The sequence below is a fragment of the Plectropomus leopardus genome, chromosome 13 (assembly GCF_026936395.1).
Source record: "Plectropomus leopardus strain MGB_pleo_1.0 chromosome 13, ASM2693639v1, whole genome shotgun sequence".
NCBI lineage: Eukaryota > Metazoa > Chordata > Actinopteri > Perciformes > Serranidae > Plectropomus > Plectropomus leopardus.
In genome coordinates, this window is record NC_142188.1 from 20,617,089 (window position 1) to 20,634,134 (window position 17,046).

The window sequence follows — 17,046 nt, forward strand, 5'->3', positions numbered from 1 at the left end:
ATGTGGAAAAGTTAGTGTATCGATAAAAGGTAAATGTGACTGAAGTGCATGGAAACAGATTCAGCAATTTAATGATGACCTGCAGCCATGATGTACCATCATATAGGCCACTGCAAGTTGTCTTTATTGACTCTGGATGACTTTTATCAAACATACACACACAGAGTTGTTACAAGAGCCTTTCCAAGAGCACATATCTTCAATATTAGTTGGTTAAAAACTCTCTCCGATTTTATACATCTATTGTTTTCCTTCATTTGAGGTTTGACTGGCACTCTACTGAACATGTCAACACCGTGTGCCCTTCTTCTGCAGTGGTATAATGGCACCTGACTGGTTAATTACTGCCTACCTAGATGAATCATCTCCCAATAACAGTTGTGAATGGAAAAGCACAGAAACTATTGGTAAGGGCTAGCTTTGCTGTACAGATTGCAAAAGAATGAAGGGAGATGAACGTCAAATGCAGTCTGAATTGAAATCCATTCAGCCGCTGTAGAGATATCAATGACTAAATTTGAGGATTTGTTTACAAATATGAAGATGTGGGTTTCAAGGAGTTTAACATAAGAAGGCTGTAAGCTTTAGATTGGTCATTTTCAAACATATTGAGCCAGGGAAAAGTACATTGAACATTTGACCTGGGAAATAAAACAGACAAGAACATAAAATTCTTTGAAATATTCCCTTAATAAGTCATATTTAGAAGATATTGAGCTTGGGAACATAAAACCTTGGGAGCATAGATTGGTCCTCCATCCATCGAGCCATATCTCTTATGTTGCTAAATGACAATAGCACTAAGGTGCATAGAGCAAGTTCATTATGGGAAATAGAAATTAAAACAAAGCCAATTTTCTTATCTTTTCTCTCGGTAGAACACTAAACTTGTATCTGTGACAGGAATTGCCAAATATATTTAAGGCAGGGAACAGAAAGCAGACACTTGTGTCTGCCTTGTGGACAGCAGTGTCCAACCTTGTTCACCTCCCTGTGTGTAATACAGCACATCCTTTGCGTTGTTGAGATGACAGAGCCAGCCTGACATTTTCTCTTTAGAGAAACTCCTGAATACTATCTGTCTTTCTCTTTGCTTGTAGGGGGACTCTGGTGGAGTGATGGGGCCACCGGGACCTAAGGGCGAGCCTGGAGAGCCTGCAGGTGGATATATGGTGGGTACCAAATCAAGTTTAGACAGTCACTTTCATCCTGACCTCGTTGGCTTCAGCCCTCAAGTCACAGCACACAAAAGTAGAAACTGTACAGAACAGGAGAAAAAAACAGAAGATAATTCAACAGAAGTTCAGAAAGCATAGATCATCTGCAAACAGCTGGAACTGCAGCAGACAAGGAAAAAGAAACTAGCTCCTGTAGCTGCGTAGCTGGCATGACATTATGGAGATGCAATGCCATTAAGTAATCCACCATTGGATAACCTCAGCCTGGGTAATCACCTATCCTCCCACTTTGAAGCTTATAGCCGTTGAAGCACTCTCTTTTATGGACATGGCTTTGCATATAGAAATGTTCATTACAGCGTCTCAAAAAGCGGCACAAGTGCAGCCACAACCTCAGTCCTGGTCGACGGCAGTTGCACTCCTCAATCACAGGCGAGTGTTTCGATGGCTTTAAACAATCATGTTTGTTTGTGTGTGGAAACGCTGAAGTGAACATTAAGCCTGACAGCAGACCTACTCATCAGGCAAGGGGTAGTGTGTTCAGTTGAGCAGAGTAATAAGGGAAAGATTGCGTTCAGGCAGAAGTATTTAAACCTCTTTAATGTACTCCAGCACTGTGAAAATTGGAGCGGGACTGGAAAAGAGGGCTATATACTGTATGTGCGTGTGATTGTCAAGGAGAGATGTTTACAGCAGGCCAATGGCCTCTTCTGTTGTGACATAGTCAAAGGCTAAACAAAGAGAGCTGTCTATCTTCAAGAGTGGATGTCTTTCTGCATAGATCCTGATAGTCTTTTTACAAACGTAATTTCTGTTTTGGGGGCATTGGAGGAAAATGGATTCTCAACATTTTATGGTCTTTATTGTGTGAGACAAAGACAAGGAAAAAAGCAATAAACAGAAGTCAGCGCAGATAGTCTGGGGGTCTTTTAATGAGTCAGCCAGCTCAAGTATTTAATGTCACTCTATTGATTTTGCTTTTAAACAAATAATGAGCAATTTGCTCTTTGTTTCTTTTGACTTTTATTATTTGCATAGATCTCCCTCCTCCCTCAAGTACTGATATAAAGGTTTTGTTTCAGTGCATAATGTCTAATGAAACTTTTCTAAAATGCAGTCACTGGAGATTATTGGTCCCAAAAAGTTCCATACTTCCTGAACTTTTCTTTGTTTTATGTTTAAGTGAATTGGTACATTTCCCCACTAAAACTGTAGAATTGCTGTGTTAGTTCAAATCCAACTTCTGAACAGCTAATTTACATTGTGCAATGTAGGACTTGTAACACTAATACATGCTGACCACAGAAATCAATGTCTCATCAGAACTGTACAGTAAATAATGCTTACAGTAGCCTCGATTACAATCAAGGTTTTTCTCTGTGGTATGGCATTATCAGTCTGCCTCTGTACACAGAAACTATTAAAAGTGTTGTAAACAGTATTGAACACGAGCTCATAATGCAAGGCTGTGTTCAGACTATTTAGGCTGTGGAATCTCCTCGGGTCTCGAAGTGAATTGTTGATGAATGTGCAAAGAATTCCTATTCTTATGTCTTCTTCCTGTTGTTTTGCAGCCTGATGGGTCGTCTCTGAGCAGAGGGTCTCGAGGGCCTAAGGTAGGAAGCACTGTGGTGGTGGAGCATCACCAAGGCAACTGTCTATACTCCTCACTCTAATTACTTATGTAGATAGAAGTATTTATGGCAACTCCAGTGTATGTAAGTTTAAGTCAGTGGTTCCCAATCGCAAAGGGACACATATATAGATATTTTTCCGCTTACCTCTAGTGCTATTTACCAGTCTTGTTGTGGTGTGAGCTGCCAAGTGTTGGAGATATCAGCCATAGAGATGTCTGCCTTTTCTTCAGTATAAGTGAACAAGATGGCACTCAGCTTGATGACGGTTGTGCTCAAAGCGCCAAGAAAAAAAAAGAAAAAGCATTTATAAAACTTAACAGCCAAACAACACCTGCCAACCGTATCACTGTGTAGAAGGAAGCCTGCCTCTATATGGATGAGAGGCTAATGATGGCGTATGATGAAAATTGGAAACTCACATGAAAAGAATCTAGACCGATAAATAGCACTACAGATGAGAGGAAAAATCTGTAATTATGATTTGGTGTTGAATTGCCCCTTTAACTCCACAGCCCTGTCAAATGAATACAAGCACACCTTCATTAACACCACAACAGATTAGTTACACCAAGTGTTCATTTGAATTGATTTTAAACTGGATTTAAGACAAAATGTTGAAGCTGGGTGTTTTAACTTGTTTTAACTTTCTTATTTCAACTGTTAATGAATTAGTTTTAGCAACTATTTCAATTGTTTATCCATTATGTTCATTTGATATTTAGACCTCTCTGCTTGCTTACTACTTTTCACAAACCAAAATATGCTCACATACTGTATGTACGTAAAGTAGCTCTGTGCAACATTCAAAGCATATATTGCTTTGAATAATATTGCAGCACCTATTTGCCATTTACAGACATAGTTAAATAATGCTGTCCTGAGCAGACAATGAAGTCATACTCCCTCTCTTTGTGTAATCTGAGCTTCTCTGTTCTTTGTTGTGACAGCCAATTTGACAGGGCATGCATGTAAATCCTGTGTGTGTATCCCACTAGCTAGCTAATCGCTGCGACTCCTCACTGTGCTCATATGGGGGTTACCGCTGATATGGACAGCGCCAACGCAGAAGCTCAGAGCCCACTTTTTGGTTAACATTGTAACAGTATATGCACGCTATAAGTGAGTACACGTGACCATAAATCTGCTCCCTTTCATTTTGTATTGAAAGCAACCGTTTGCCTGTACAAAGCATGCTGGGATACCTGCAATGTGAACCAAGCTGGCAGCCAAACGAGAGAAAGTGACAACTTCAAAAATCTGAATGATGCTCACATCAACACAGCTATTCAAGCTGCAGCTCCAGTGACTTTCTGAACAGCTCTGTATAAATACAGGAAATACTAAAGTGAAAATTTCTCTGGTAGAGAAGGGGACGGGGGATTGTGATAATAAACAAGCGACCAGGGGGCAGGGCAGACACAAATCGAGGTGCATTAGTCTGGTATAATGGGCATGTACCGTCATCTCTGTCAGCACTGTTGCCATTGTTAGCACTCCTCATGCTGTTTACACCTTTAGCTGTTGGCTGCCACCTTAGGCACCTCCATGTTAAGAGCAATGTGCAGATAAACTCTGAATAATATTGTATCAAGCTTCTTTTATTTTGAAGTATAGGAGAAATTTCAAAGCTTTCTGGTGATATCATGCTGTGTTTGTCAGAAGGTTTAAAAAAAAAAAACTCCAAAAGTCACTAAATGGGTCTTAATTATGAAAGGTTTTGTCTGTGAAAAATAACGGCACATTGAACATACTGTGTATCTCAACATACACATGAACTAAAATGATGTACACCATAAACATGCCTGCATGCCATTGGCCTTGAACATAGTTGTGTTTCTTACCCTTGAAGCTTCCAAAGGAAGAACATAAAGAGAAAATGAGTTCTGAGAGTTTGAATAGTTAATGATCATGCAGTGCTGCAGCTCTCCATGGCTTCTGGATTCAGTTTCACTGAAACCGCTCTCACTGCTCCCTTGTATTTTTGCCAGGGAGAAAGAGGCGTCCCAGGATTGCCAGGAGACCATGGGGAAAAAGGTGAACCTGGCGAGAGTATCATAGGCTCACCTGTGAGTATGATGTTGTATCGATTGACACGTTCATTATTTAGTTCAAAGTGCGATACCCTCAGATTTTGTCTTTAGGTATGGAAAGAAAGTCATCCTGTTAGAATATCTAGATCAGTGTTCATTTTAAATACAGCCCGAGATGAAAACGCTGGTGGTTACTGTGGCTCTCCCTTCATCATATATATGCTCTGCACCGCTAGTTTGAACCTCACACACATTTGATTGTGAGTGAGTCTGCTTTCATTTCTGAAATGCAGGATTGTTGGAGACAGAGAATCAATAGAGCAAAAGGTGTCTAACACAATTCCTTTATTGGATCCTGGGTGCTAGAGGGCAGATAGTGTTAACAAGATGTGTGATGTGTTCTTAGGGCCGCATGGGACCCTCAGGAAAGCCAGGAATTGCGGTAGGTGGAAAATCATGTGAATCCAAAACAGACAAACATGTTCAAGTTGGGTTTTTTTCTGTTGCTTTTTCTTTACTGATTTTCAGCTCCTTGATGCTGATCTTGCAATTATTTTACAATACAAATAACACTGCAGTGGTTTTCAGTTGTTATCTGGTTGTGTAAAACAAGACTGTTAAAATCATCAGAATGTCTGGGGTTTTTTCAGGGCCCTCGCGGACCCCCGGGTTTATCTGGCCCTCCTGGTGTTCCAGGAAGAGAGGTGAGCAAGATCAGTCAGTCCTTCCACTCTTATTTGCTCCTTCACACATCTGCAGATAAAAGATGGCTGGAGGCACAAAAGTATGTCAGCTACCACTGTGGATGAACAGGTTCAATGTATAACGGCGCCTGGACACAGATCCCCACCAGCTGAGATGGGTGTGAAAGCAGACTTATGGCCTTATATTTCTGCTTGATATCATAGCTGGGAAGATTGTTAACTTTTTTTCTTTGTCTTAATTAAAGGGCCCCCCAGGTAGGCCAGGACCCCCAGGCCCTGCCGGACCCCCAGGTGAACCAGTAAGTGAGAAAACCTCATTTTTGCTTTCTGCAGCTCAACATCACAGATCTGCAGTGAGAAGTATTGAGCTCACCTTAAAGTCAAAGTCACCATTCACAGTGCAGCCCCAGTTTTTGGATAATTAGCAGTTAGTCCTGCTGCTCACTAACCAACGTTCAGGAAAAATGTTGCAGTTTATGACAAATTGGCAGCACCCTGTTGTTAGCACATGTTTTCATCTCTTCCTTTTCTTTTCATGTGTTTCAAGTAAGCGACATTTACTACAGTTCTACAGCCAAGTGTGTGTACAAAACGTGTGCTGTTGCTGCTGCATCAAAGCCTTGTAGATTTAGCAGTTTAACCTTTTTATATTCATGTGTCGTAGAAACCAGTTTATTGTCCATTTTATGTTTCTAAAAGATACATGGGCTGCAATTCAAAAATGTTTTCCTCAGCTCCAGAGAACAACGGTATTTTGAAGATGTGAGGACTCTGTCTTCCAGCAACAAAGTTATTAAACTGTTTCCTCAAGCGTTGCAGATAAAAACTAAAAATGAAGCACTGAAACAGAGATTTGTTAAAAAAAAACATAAAATTACATTCCTTAAAGGCGTATAAGAGGCTCTTTTAAATTGATGTTTTGAGCAATTTAGCAGATGCAGTTGCAACAAACAAACAACAGCAGAATATATCCAAAACATGAAAGATTTGCTTGTCCTGAAATGCGAATTGTGTCAGTGTTTCATGGATTTTTTCTCTTCTTTCTTTAACAGACTGCCCTGCCAATTGTTGGAGACATGGGTGCATTACTCAAGGTATTTTATCTTTGCAGCTAATGATAATTACAGCTTTTCACAAAAAAATAACATGCAAATTGGTACCTGAGTATTTAGACTTGATCAATATGTGCATTTGAAAAGGTGCTATTTCACTCATATATGAATGCTATCATTTTAGAGGGGTAGTAAAAGCCCTTGAGTGCCTCCATCAGGATGACTGATGATGATTATCTAAAAGTCTTTACTAGTATGTTTAGTAAAGACATTTAGATAATCGCACAAGAAACTTACCACAGGTGCACATGCAAGTCATATTGTATGACAAATAGCAATTAACATAATGGGATATAGAAATATTACACCAGTGCAATGTAAATATTCAGTGCAAAACACTTTACACAGAGATTAGTGTATCAGAAGATCATTAAACTCCTCTGCAGAAAAGCAAACATACTGTAATTGTTGATTTACAGGAATTATTGCTCTGTGGCAATTTTCCTCCTACAATATAAGGAGTCATACAGAATTACATATTGGTTTATTTCACAGCAATCTTCCCGAGTGTAAAAAAGCTTTTGTGGTGTGAATTGTGAGAAAGTGTTAACAGCTGTCAATAATAATTTGTCTCTCTTTGCTTGAGGATGTGGCATGCTAGACACAAATAACTTACATACATCATTTAGTGGTTGACATTACTGCATAATGGTTATACTGGACTAATCGGTCTTAATGGGGCGGCAAAAATCAAATTTGATCTTCTCACCCACTACTTGTGCTATTATAATTGAAGTAGCTTTAGAATCTTAATTTTTATATACACTATAGCATATAACCAGTGCATATTGAGGATAAAAAGCACAAAATCATCTGTGACCATAACTCCAGCATATACGTATGTTAATCATTAACCTCATATAAATGGTCAGGTTGATTGTTTTTGTGATGGCATGTTTAAATCAGTTAAATATAGATGGCATAATAAATGGCAAATATGTATTTATCTAAATCTTGTAGCACAGCATGACCTCTTATGTAGGGTTGAACCTGTAGAGGATTTTTTTTGCTACAATAACCATATCAGAAAACATCACAGTATTACAGCACACGGTACTACACAATTACTATTATAACTATCAGTCACAATGACCCTTAAAGGGATAATTCAGATTTTTTGAAGTTAGGTTGCATGAGGTACTTATCAAAAGTTGATGTTTTACAGTGTATTGCAGTCAGCATGCCCCCAGTTTGGAGAAGCAATCTGGAGTCCAACACAAAAGCTAAGCAATCTACTGCTATAGAGAGATCAGCAATAACATGGAAATTAGCCATCTAAAAAAAGTCCCACCTAAAAAAATCAAATCAATTTTGCCATCAGATCACTCTCTTCGGAGCCAGACTTCATGAAAAAAAATGATTTTATATCGCAGAACACAGGAGCTGCTGCTCTATCACTGCAGCAATCAGTTATTATATTTGTGTTATTGTGTGACTTTGGCATTTAAAAGACTTAGTTTAGATTCACCAAAGTCACACAATAAAACAAACCAACAAACTGATAGAATCAGCAGCAGACTGTTCAGCAAGCTAAAATTACTGTTTTTCTGATTGGAGTCTGGTGGCTTTGACAAGAGCATAAATGGGGAACTAAAGCTGCTGATGGCTTCCCTGTCCAAACAGACTGTCTGAAGGGAAGGTAACACAGTGCAAAACTCTCAGTCTAAGGAACACTTAAACCGATACAGACTTTTTTAGATTGGACCTTTTTTAAGTGGCTTAAATACTTGTTGTTGTTGACCCCGAATAACATCAGTACATTGCTTTGCTTCAGTGTCAGAATCCAGCCTGCTTCTTAAAACTGGGGGCGTTCAGACTGAAATCTACTGTGTGTAATACACTATGGATAAGTACCTGGTAGTAAACCCACTTCCAGAAATCAGAACTATCCCTTTAGATTATTCAAAACATAAATGATACTATTATATTATTATTATTATTATTATTATTATTATTATTATACCTTGAAGATGGTATACTGCTGCAGCCATACTCTTACGTAGTGGTTGATAGCAAGTAATTTTGATCAACTATGATGAAATATGCTGGTATTTTATATATATTACAGATAACATGCAAAACCTCCTAAAACAATGAAGCCTTTGAGAATAGCTCTCACTTGTCTTACTTCTAAAATGTTTTAATTTAATTTCCTCTGGTTGATTTCCCTTGTCACTTAAACCTTCACCTCCAATTACCGAACGTTAAAGCATTTGCTAAGAATGCACTCTTACTTTGAAAGAAGTCTTGTATCTGTATTTTCATACTTTAAAACTGTGTTTGAACATGTTCATCACCCCTATTTTTTCATCAGTCACTGACCAAATGCAGAATAAGAGCTAGCTTGAACATGTGAAACACTTTAAATCCTTTATTACCTGAGATTCTTTTTTGGCTTTTGCCATCATAACAGCCATTGCAATCTAAATCCATGCAAATTACAGATTTGTTCTTTTTTCTTTTGATTGAGGCAGGTTAGTCACCTTACTTAATGTTACCTGCAGGACAGCACTTAGCTAAATAACAGTTTTTAATTTTTAATACAAAGTGAATGTCAACGCTGACAATAAATATCATGCCATCACATGACTAATCATCGATAGATAAAGGCAAACAGCAGTAGTCTTATAATTTTCTGTCACCCCTCAGTGTCGGTGTCACCTAATTTAATCCATTAAGTGCTCTGCTAGCTTCAGCTATTATTTACTGCCTTCATCCCAGTTGCTTAGTGGCACTCTACTGTAATTAGTACTTTCAACACCTTGATGCCACATACAAAAATGACTAAACACATCTACCTCTGTTTTTTGCTTCTTTTTATTCTCAATATGCTCTCCTTATTTTGTTTTATTGATAGCATTTTCTCTGACTCTTAGGGGATAATTAGATGATGCGTATATACAGATTTTCCGTTTTGTATCTCAGCCTCTTTTTAATGGCGTATTATACCTGTTCCTACTGCCTCCTCTCCAACTTAGAGCTCCTTACTATTTCCTGGCAGGTGCAGTGCCTATATCTGGACTGAATCAGGGAAAATGATATTTAAGATTCTCACCTAAATGTCACAGTCGATGAGTTTGACAAAGTTCAGCACTCACCTAGACGAGCGACACTTTTGGAGACACTCTTGGCGGGTTCACATTATTGTGCTCTGCAGACATTTAGAGAACACTTTGTGTCAGTTGGGGTCTTGTCCTCCACCCAGGGGATGTGACATAATAAAGGGCGAAAATGCAGTGCTCCAGCTCAACTTGATGAAATCTTATCTGTGCCACCACTTTTGCTTTCTGCCTTGCCTGCGCTGGCAGAATGCCTGCAGTGTGTGCCAGACGAGAGTCCCAGGGCTTCCTGGGCAGAAGGGAGAGAAGGGGTCCCTCGGAGCACAAGGAGTAGAAGGCATGGTGGGAGAAAAGGTACAAATAACTCATCAGCATGGCAGGCAATTTGGAAAAAGCATTTTTGTCTTTGCATTACATGATACCTGTTAACCCTTTGAAACCCGGAGCAACATTACTTTTCTTGTGCTGCTTTCAGACGCCTTTTACAATAATTTAAACCTTTAAACCCTGAGCAAACTGGTGTGATTTCTTTCAAAAACATGGATGAAAAGGCAATGAGCAGCTAGGTAGGAAAGTTCCACAAATTGCAAGAAAATTGTTAATTTTGGAAATTAGTTTTTTAAAAGCTAGGGGAAAACTATATTTATAATTATCATAATCGAATATTTAAAATTATGTTACTGAATTGTTAAAACTTTTGAAGCACTTTCTCCCAATCTTTTGGGCTTTTTTTCTTTTTTTTAACCTTTGTTCTTTTTCTTTCTTTTATTGTTTTTTTTGGGTCATTTCTTCTTCCGTTGCTCATTGCCTTCTTCTTGTATTTTTGAAAGAAATTTGCTCAGGTTTTAAAGTGTTCTTGAATATTTAAAAGGAGCAGTGTGTAGGATTTAGTGGCATCTAGGAGCAAGGAATGCAAATTGCTAACTCCTAGTTTGGATTCCTAAGACGCTCATTGTTCAGGAGAGTCTTACTGGAAGCCGAATTTTCCACAGAGGTCTCTTCCTCTCCAAAACAAACGGACCTGGTGATTAAAACTGGTTTGTTTGAGTTGCAATTTTATTAGGAATGGAAAATTTTAAATTTCATTTTCACTGAGAAAAAAACAAAAAACGATAATGTATTTTTGCTGGGGTCTGTAAAAGACAAGTTCCTTTACATCTGGAGTATGATTTTTAGGCCAGGGCATCTCTGTAGCACGGCAGTGCTTCTTTTATAATGATATGTTGTGACACATCCTACCTTTATCAAATATTTGCAGCTCCACATTGCTATTTAGATAATATTTTGGCAATTGTGCAGTCGTAGCTGCTAGTCCAGCAACTCAAAATGTGTGTTTTTACCGGGAGCCAAATTATCCACACAGGTCTCCAAAACAAATGAACCAAGTCATTTAATTTGTAAAAACGTTGAACAAAGCAGTTTCAAGTTACAAATCAATGTTTTTCTGACACTGCGAAGGGGCTTCAGGTGATGCTAAAACACAAATAGCTCTCTCTAGAGCCAGTATTCGGTTTGTCCATTCTGGGCTACTGTAGAAAAATGGCGGTGCAACATAGCGGACTCAGTGAAAGAGGACCCACTCCCTATGTAGATAAATATTGCTCATTTTGAGGTAATGAAAAAACACAGATATTCTTATTTTCAGGGAATTATGAACTAAAGAAAACATTCTTAAGGTATTGTATTGTGTTTTTGGCAAGATATCCCCCTAAATCCTATACACTGGACCTTTAAGAGTGCTTGCACCTGTAATAAATGTGTACTTATTTCCAAAACAGGGGGATCCAGGTGTAAGAGGTCCAATGGGGAACCCCGGGAAAGAAGGCCCAAAGGTACAAACATTCAGTAGACAATTAAATACATTTTTTTACTGTAATTGTTTGTGTGGATCTAAAGGAATTGCTCCGTTTCTCTAGATGGTAAAAGAATCTGTAACAGTAAAAGCCTCATTTTATGATTTTGTTTATTGAAATGTGTGTTTAATGTAATATTAAGAGATTTACATCGACGTACGCTTTTCATAAACTGCCTTTTGAATTATATCTGGAAGCCTAACCAGCTGTTCTACAACTCACATTATTTTGCACACTCTCATGTGCTCGCTGCAGAAGTCGTTGCTATGGATACAGTGTTGTACCATGGTGAAACAGACAAGGCAATTTCAAGTTGTGTGCTGTACGATGGGGAAGAGACATTTTGAAGTTTACACCCATCAGCTTTTAGTTTTAGGTCTTTTCATGTTGTTGAAAAACACTTTCCCCCACCTCCTCCCTCTTTGGTTCTGCCTCCCCGCAGGGAGTAAAAGGAGAGAGAGGGTTCTCAGGCCCCACAGGAGATAAAGGTGATGAGGTGAGTGAAAAAAGTTTAATCTAAACAAATTAATCTGTTAGTTACCTAACCATGCAGAAGTCAGTGTGACATTGAGAGGTAGGCTTTTCAAAAGAATGTAAATATATTGTAATGTCTGCCTCATCTTAAAGCCTGTCTGCTCTGAAAGTCTGTTTTCAAAAGAAGCTATCAAAAGCTATCCACAGTGCTATGTGTGCACTATGCCCTATCTTTTTGCACTCCAAGGAGCTACTTTATAAAGACTGTGTGTGTGTGTGTGTGCGTGTGTGTGTGTGTGTGTGTGTGTGTGTGTGTGTGTGTGTGTGTGTGTGTGTGTGTGTGTGTGTGTGTTGCGTGCGCGCGCTAATTAAAAAACAAGGCACTCTTTAGAGAAGCTGAGGAGCATTTCATAGGTCAACTTTCAGCATTGAACTGCAATGGCAGGAGATTTTCCCTAACAGGCAGACTTGTTAGGAGATTTTATAGGCTCAATAAAAACATGTTTAATAGCCTTGTTGACTTTTTTTCCTTACAGTCATAAAAGAATATGAGAAACACGTACAATGTATCATTGAATACAACAAAAAGTACGGAAATGCCTTATCTAAACAAATTAATAAAGATAGAGCATGTAGAATATTTTGACAATTTAATGTTTAACAGCTCCTGCACATTCAAAGGTGCTATAAAGATAGAAAATGTGAACATAATCCCATTAGTCACTGCCATTGAATAGAAAAGTTTTCTCATTCGTCCTCTGCACTTTGGTTGCACTTAATGAAACAAGATAGGGTCAAAAGTTGTAGCTGTATGTCATATCTGAATGTATGAAAACATTTTGTAAGACATTCAGATGTGTGAATGTGCAAAAACATTTCAATCCAATGAATTCAAATGTTTGAATGTGCAAAAAGTAAGTAAGTAAGTAATTTGAATCCATTAAGAGACCTGTAGCTGTGCATGACCCTTTGTGAACAAGACAGATCTGCACAAATAATTTCACGATGTGTGAGTGCATATAGAAGATTTGTACAAAGGTCTGCAGTTTCTGTTTGTGGGTGGAAAATGTTCACACAGAACTCATCAATGTGTGAATCCCAAGTTTACAATTCCGAAACAAATCTACAAGTACAAATATAGAGGGGCGAGCCGTCTCTGATGTGAATTTCTGGCTTCAACCAAACTTTACCTTGCGGAGAGTTACTCCTTTTTTGTATAATATTGAGCAGAGTAACATTGTTGCACTCTCACATGCGTCCTGTAAATTTACTTAACTTTTACAAATTAAAAATATCTTAGCACAAGCTGATTGCAGGAAGATGTGTTTTGATAATAAATTAAACTCCTTAAAATCTCGGAGCCCATCAGCTATTGTCTGACAAAAATAAAGCCTCTGGGGTTGTGGGACAATATTTAGTGCTGATCAAGTGTACAGGGTTTCCAAGGTCATGGAACTTTACAATCACATGTTCCAGGCCTTGAAAAGTCATGGAATTGGTTAAAACACAAGCTGAAGAGACTTTCATGTTTTGTTCTATGACATAAAATACACCAGTAAATACCCCATTCCTGAATTTTTAAGCTTTTGTGTGTCTCAGTTGCTAAAAAGTGGCTAAGTGACGCAACAGAACGTCATCACATCAAGCTGCGCTGAAACCGTCTTAACAAAGAAGGCCAGCCCCCTTCGTACATGATTGTTCAGTGGTATCATATACTTTAGAGTTTTTTTGTTTCCATATATACGCTCTATGTGCTGTATTATGTTGTTTGTGATTGCTGTTGTTAATGGATTCCTAGAAAGCCGTTCCAGGCATCAAGAAATTGGCTTAGATCTGGACCACTAAATTACACTTTACCCCTTAGGTTTAGATAATCTGCTTAGTGTGTAGTGTGGAGCCAGTAATAGAGCAGGGCCAGATGCCCACATCACCTATTTGGCCAGACACGAAAGCATTATAAATGGATTGACACATTGTGAATTAATATTTTACTTTGCACACATAACAACACATCTGTAAATCAGTGAGCTGCTTGGTATTCACATGGTAGTAGATCTTACCTTTCCAATATCCTGCGTTAACAGTTAACATCCTGCTTCTGAGAAGGTGTGAGGCACAGTGTAGAGCTTTTAATACAGTTTTAGTTAACAATCTGCACACTGAAATGAGTTCTCCTACGGCTGTATTTCTCATTAATGTCCCTAAATGAGTCAAGGGGGTATACTGGAAGTCCAGAGTTACTGTAAAATATGAATGTAAATATTCTGTTTCAGTTGTGAGACATATTTAAAGTGGTTTGTCTCCTCCAGGGGCCTCCGGGCGTACCAGGACTTCCTGGTGTGGCTGGTCGAACAGGGGCCCCGGTAAGACGCCTGTTCTTTGTGTGGTCAGAATCAAAATCTCCTGCATAATTTCATAACACAGTGTACCTTTTTATGGTAACAGGTATATTAAATCGCAACATGTGAGTCCTTTTTTTTTTAGGTTAATGCTCAAAAGAGATTTTAATTAAATGATGCTGTCCTTGCAGGGGCTCATGGGTAGACCCGGACCAATGGGCCAACAAGGAGCCAAAGGAGAAAAAGTAAGATGTTTTGCCATTTAAGGGTTTATCTACAGTATGTATGAAGTTGTTTTGTATGTCTGAGCTTTATAAACAGTATATGGTGGATGATTGTGCCCACTTACTTAAAACTATGTTTTCTAATTTGTATGCATTAGATATGATTAGCTAAATACCGTTGCTCAAAGCCTGTAATAAATAAATAGTTTTATTGTTCATAACTTTTCTGTACATTTTTTCCCTAAAATGTAGTTGTAATATACATTTTGAAGATAAATCTGTGAAATTTAAAAAATTGTTTTTTCTTTAAACAAAGATGATAAAGATGAAGTTTTTAAAACTCTAAATAATAAAAGGCTTTTTATTGCCATATGCATCAAAAGCCCTATTTGCAAAGGAATAATTTTACTGGGGGAACCTCATGTGATTAAGGACTTTAACCCCACATCTGTGTTTCGTACTTGACTTACAATGGATAAGAAAAGTTTGTTTTTTATTCCAATTTACTGACAATAACCCCCATACATGATGAGCACAGTCATTTGTAACATCACTCTGCACCAGTGCTTCCCACTTAGGGGGTCATGGTCCAAAGGTGAGTTGCGAGTCTGTTCTGAATGGATCGCAAGTGACTTGTGAATGTGCCATATTTGTGAAAAAGAAGTACCGTGGGTAAAACAGAAGTACAGTAAATTTACGGCACAGAGCATATTCTTGCAATATGTTTTATTTCTTTGTGTTCTCAGCCAACATGGTGTTTACATTTTGTGAAATAAAATTGAATATGTGGTAATTTACACAACAAACAAAAAAAACTAAATACAACCCCAAATCACAATTCATACTTGGAAATTGAAATGCTGGATTAGTATTATAGGTTTTTACAAAATATGGTTGGAGATTTGCTTTGGAATTTTTACTGTTAACATTACTGACACTGCAGATTTGCACGGGATAACAATCACAAGCAACCTCTGCAGTTATTTCAAATCACGTGAGGTGATACAAGTGCGAATAGGGCTTCAGTGTAGAAAACCAGATCAGTATTTCTTTTTTTCAGGGTTGAAAAATGAGTTTTCATATCATTGGATTACATTAGCATGGGACTGTGCTTTATAAACATTTCCATTTCCACAGACAGGTTTAATAATTCCTCTGGTTTGTGTTTGGCAGGGAAATGAAGGACCCCCGGGCAGACCAGGACTTCCAGGGCCTCCGGTAAGTTTCTCCTGCCTCAACAAGAGCCAGATGGTGATAACAAGCCTCAAAACCTCTGTGAAGATCATAGCTTAGTGTTTTTCTACATGCATGCTTAGATACATTTTATTGTTATTTTAGTCTTTTTCATTCTTAAGGTTGCAGACTTACAGCCATCTATTCAATACACTTGGCACATTGAATCATCTTGTTTTCTCAGCACTATCCAAAGATCTTCTTTTCCCCTGATCAAGTAAAGGTTAGAGCCAAAACTTTGCCTTGGCATCTCCTCCTGCAGATTATCAGTGCGTTTATATTTTGCTCAGTTGAAGAGTATTTAGTGTAACATGAAAAACTTAACTGACAAACAAGCGCAAATACGATCAAAATTGTGGCGACCTGCTCACTGGCATTGAATCATGCTTGTACCCTTTAAAAGGCCAGTGAGTAAGCACTTCCAAAGGCAAATCTATAATTCATCAGCCGTCCCCTTGAACCTGCCGTGCCCCCCCACACCCTGGTCTCATAAACTGCAGTCTGGGAGGACAGGGGATGGCTCAGTGGCCTGAAAAGGGCACAGGCGTCCGCTTGCTTCTAAATGAGAACCTTGACTCCTTCTACATTTACAATAGCTGCCCTCTACCAATCTATCTTGGGAAAAACATTCTTTTATGTTCTTATGCTACCCAAGAAGACTAGATTACCTAGTTCTCATACCCGAATCTCTTTTAATCACTGCACTCTTTTGTATTTCTGAACTACTCTTGTTTTCTGAATCACCACTGCCTCAAGGATTATTAAGCCTACTGTTCTGTTTTTTTTCCCTCTTTTCACTCCTCACTCTCTCGCACACTCTTCCCCTCTCTTTGTGTAATCACCAAATGAGCTATTGATCTCTCTCATGTAGCTTTTAAGGGCTTAACAGTGTATAACTGCTTCAAACCTACTGTACAGTTTTCTGTAAAGACTCTCTGTGCCTGAAATTCACAGAACAGCGAGGAGAGTCTCTGAGAGGAGATGTCTGATTTAGAGTTGATTGTGTTTCAGGGTGTGCCCTATGTGGAGGGCAATGGGATGAGCGGTCTGTACAAGCTGCAGGTAAAGACTTCTCAAATGACTTAAACTCTGCGATAATGTCATTGTGATCCATTGAACTCACGTCATTTAGCCTTCAATCATCTTGGCTGAAAAGAATATGTGATTGTGGTTAAATGTGTTTGACCCACATTGTAAAGATAT

The 17,046-nt window shown here is 38.5% G+C and overlaps 1 protein-coding gene across 2 annotated transcripts in view; it reads left to right on the top strand.

Annotated features, from left to right (window-relative positions):
- Positions 1–17,046, top strand: part of col19a1 (collagen, type XIX, alpha 1) — a 129,615-nt gene that overhangs the window by 91,827 nt on the left and 20,742 nt on the right. For both annotated transcript variants that reach the window (XM_088086536.1, XM_042502335.2), the window contains exons 28-41: positions 1,101–1,172; positions 2,753–2,794; positions 4,804–4,881; positions 5,252–5,287; positions 5,496–5,549; positions 5,795–5,848; positions 6,602–6,643; positions 9,970–10,074; positions 11,499–11,552; positions 12,016–12,069; positions 14,357–14,410; positions 14,578–14,631; positions 15,784–15,828; positions 16,855–16,905. In XM_088086536.1, the coding sequence (XP_087942662.1) occupies positions 1,101–1,172; positions 2,753–2,794; positions 4,804–4,881; positions 5,252–5,287; positions 5,496–5,549; positions 5,795–5,848; positions 6,602–6,643; positions 9,970–10,074; positions 11,499–11,552; positions 12,016–12,069; positions 14,357–14,410; positions 14,578–14,631; positions 15,784–15,828; positions 16,855–16,905 (795 nt within the window). The remainder of the gene's footprint in view (positions 1–1,100; positions 1,173–2,752; positions 2,795–4,803; positions 4,882–5,251; positions 5,288–5,495; positions 5,550–5,794; positions 5,849–6,601; positions 6,644–9,969; positions 10,075–11,498; positions 11,553–12,015; positions 12,070–14,356; positions 14,411–14,577; positions 14,632–15,783; positions 15,829–16,854; positions 16,906–17,046) is intronic.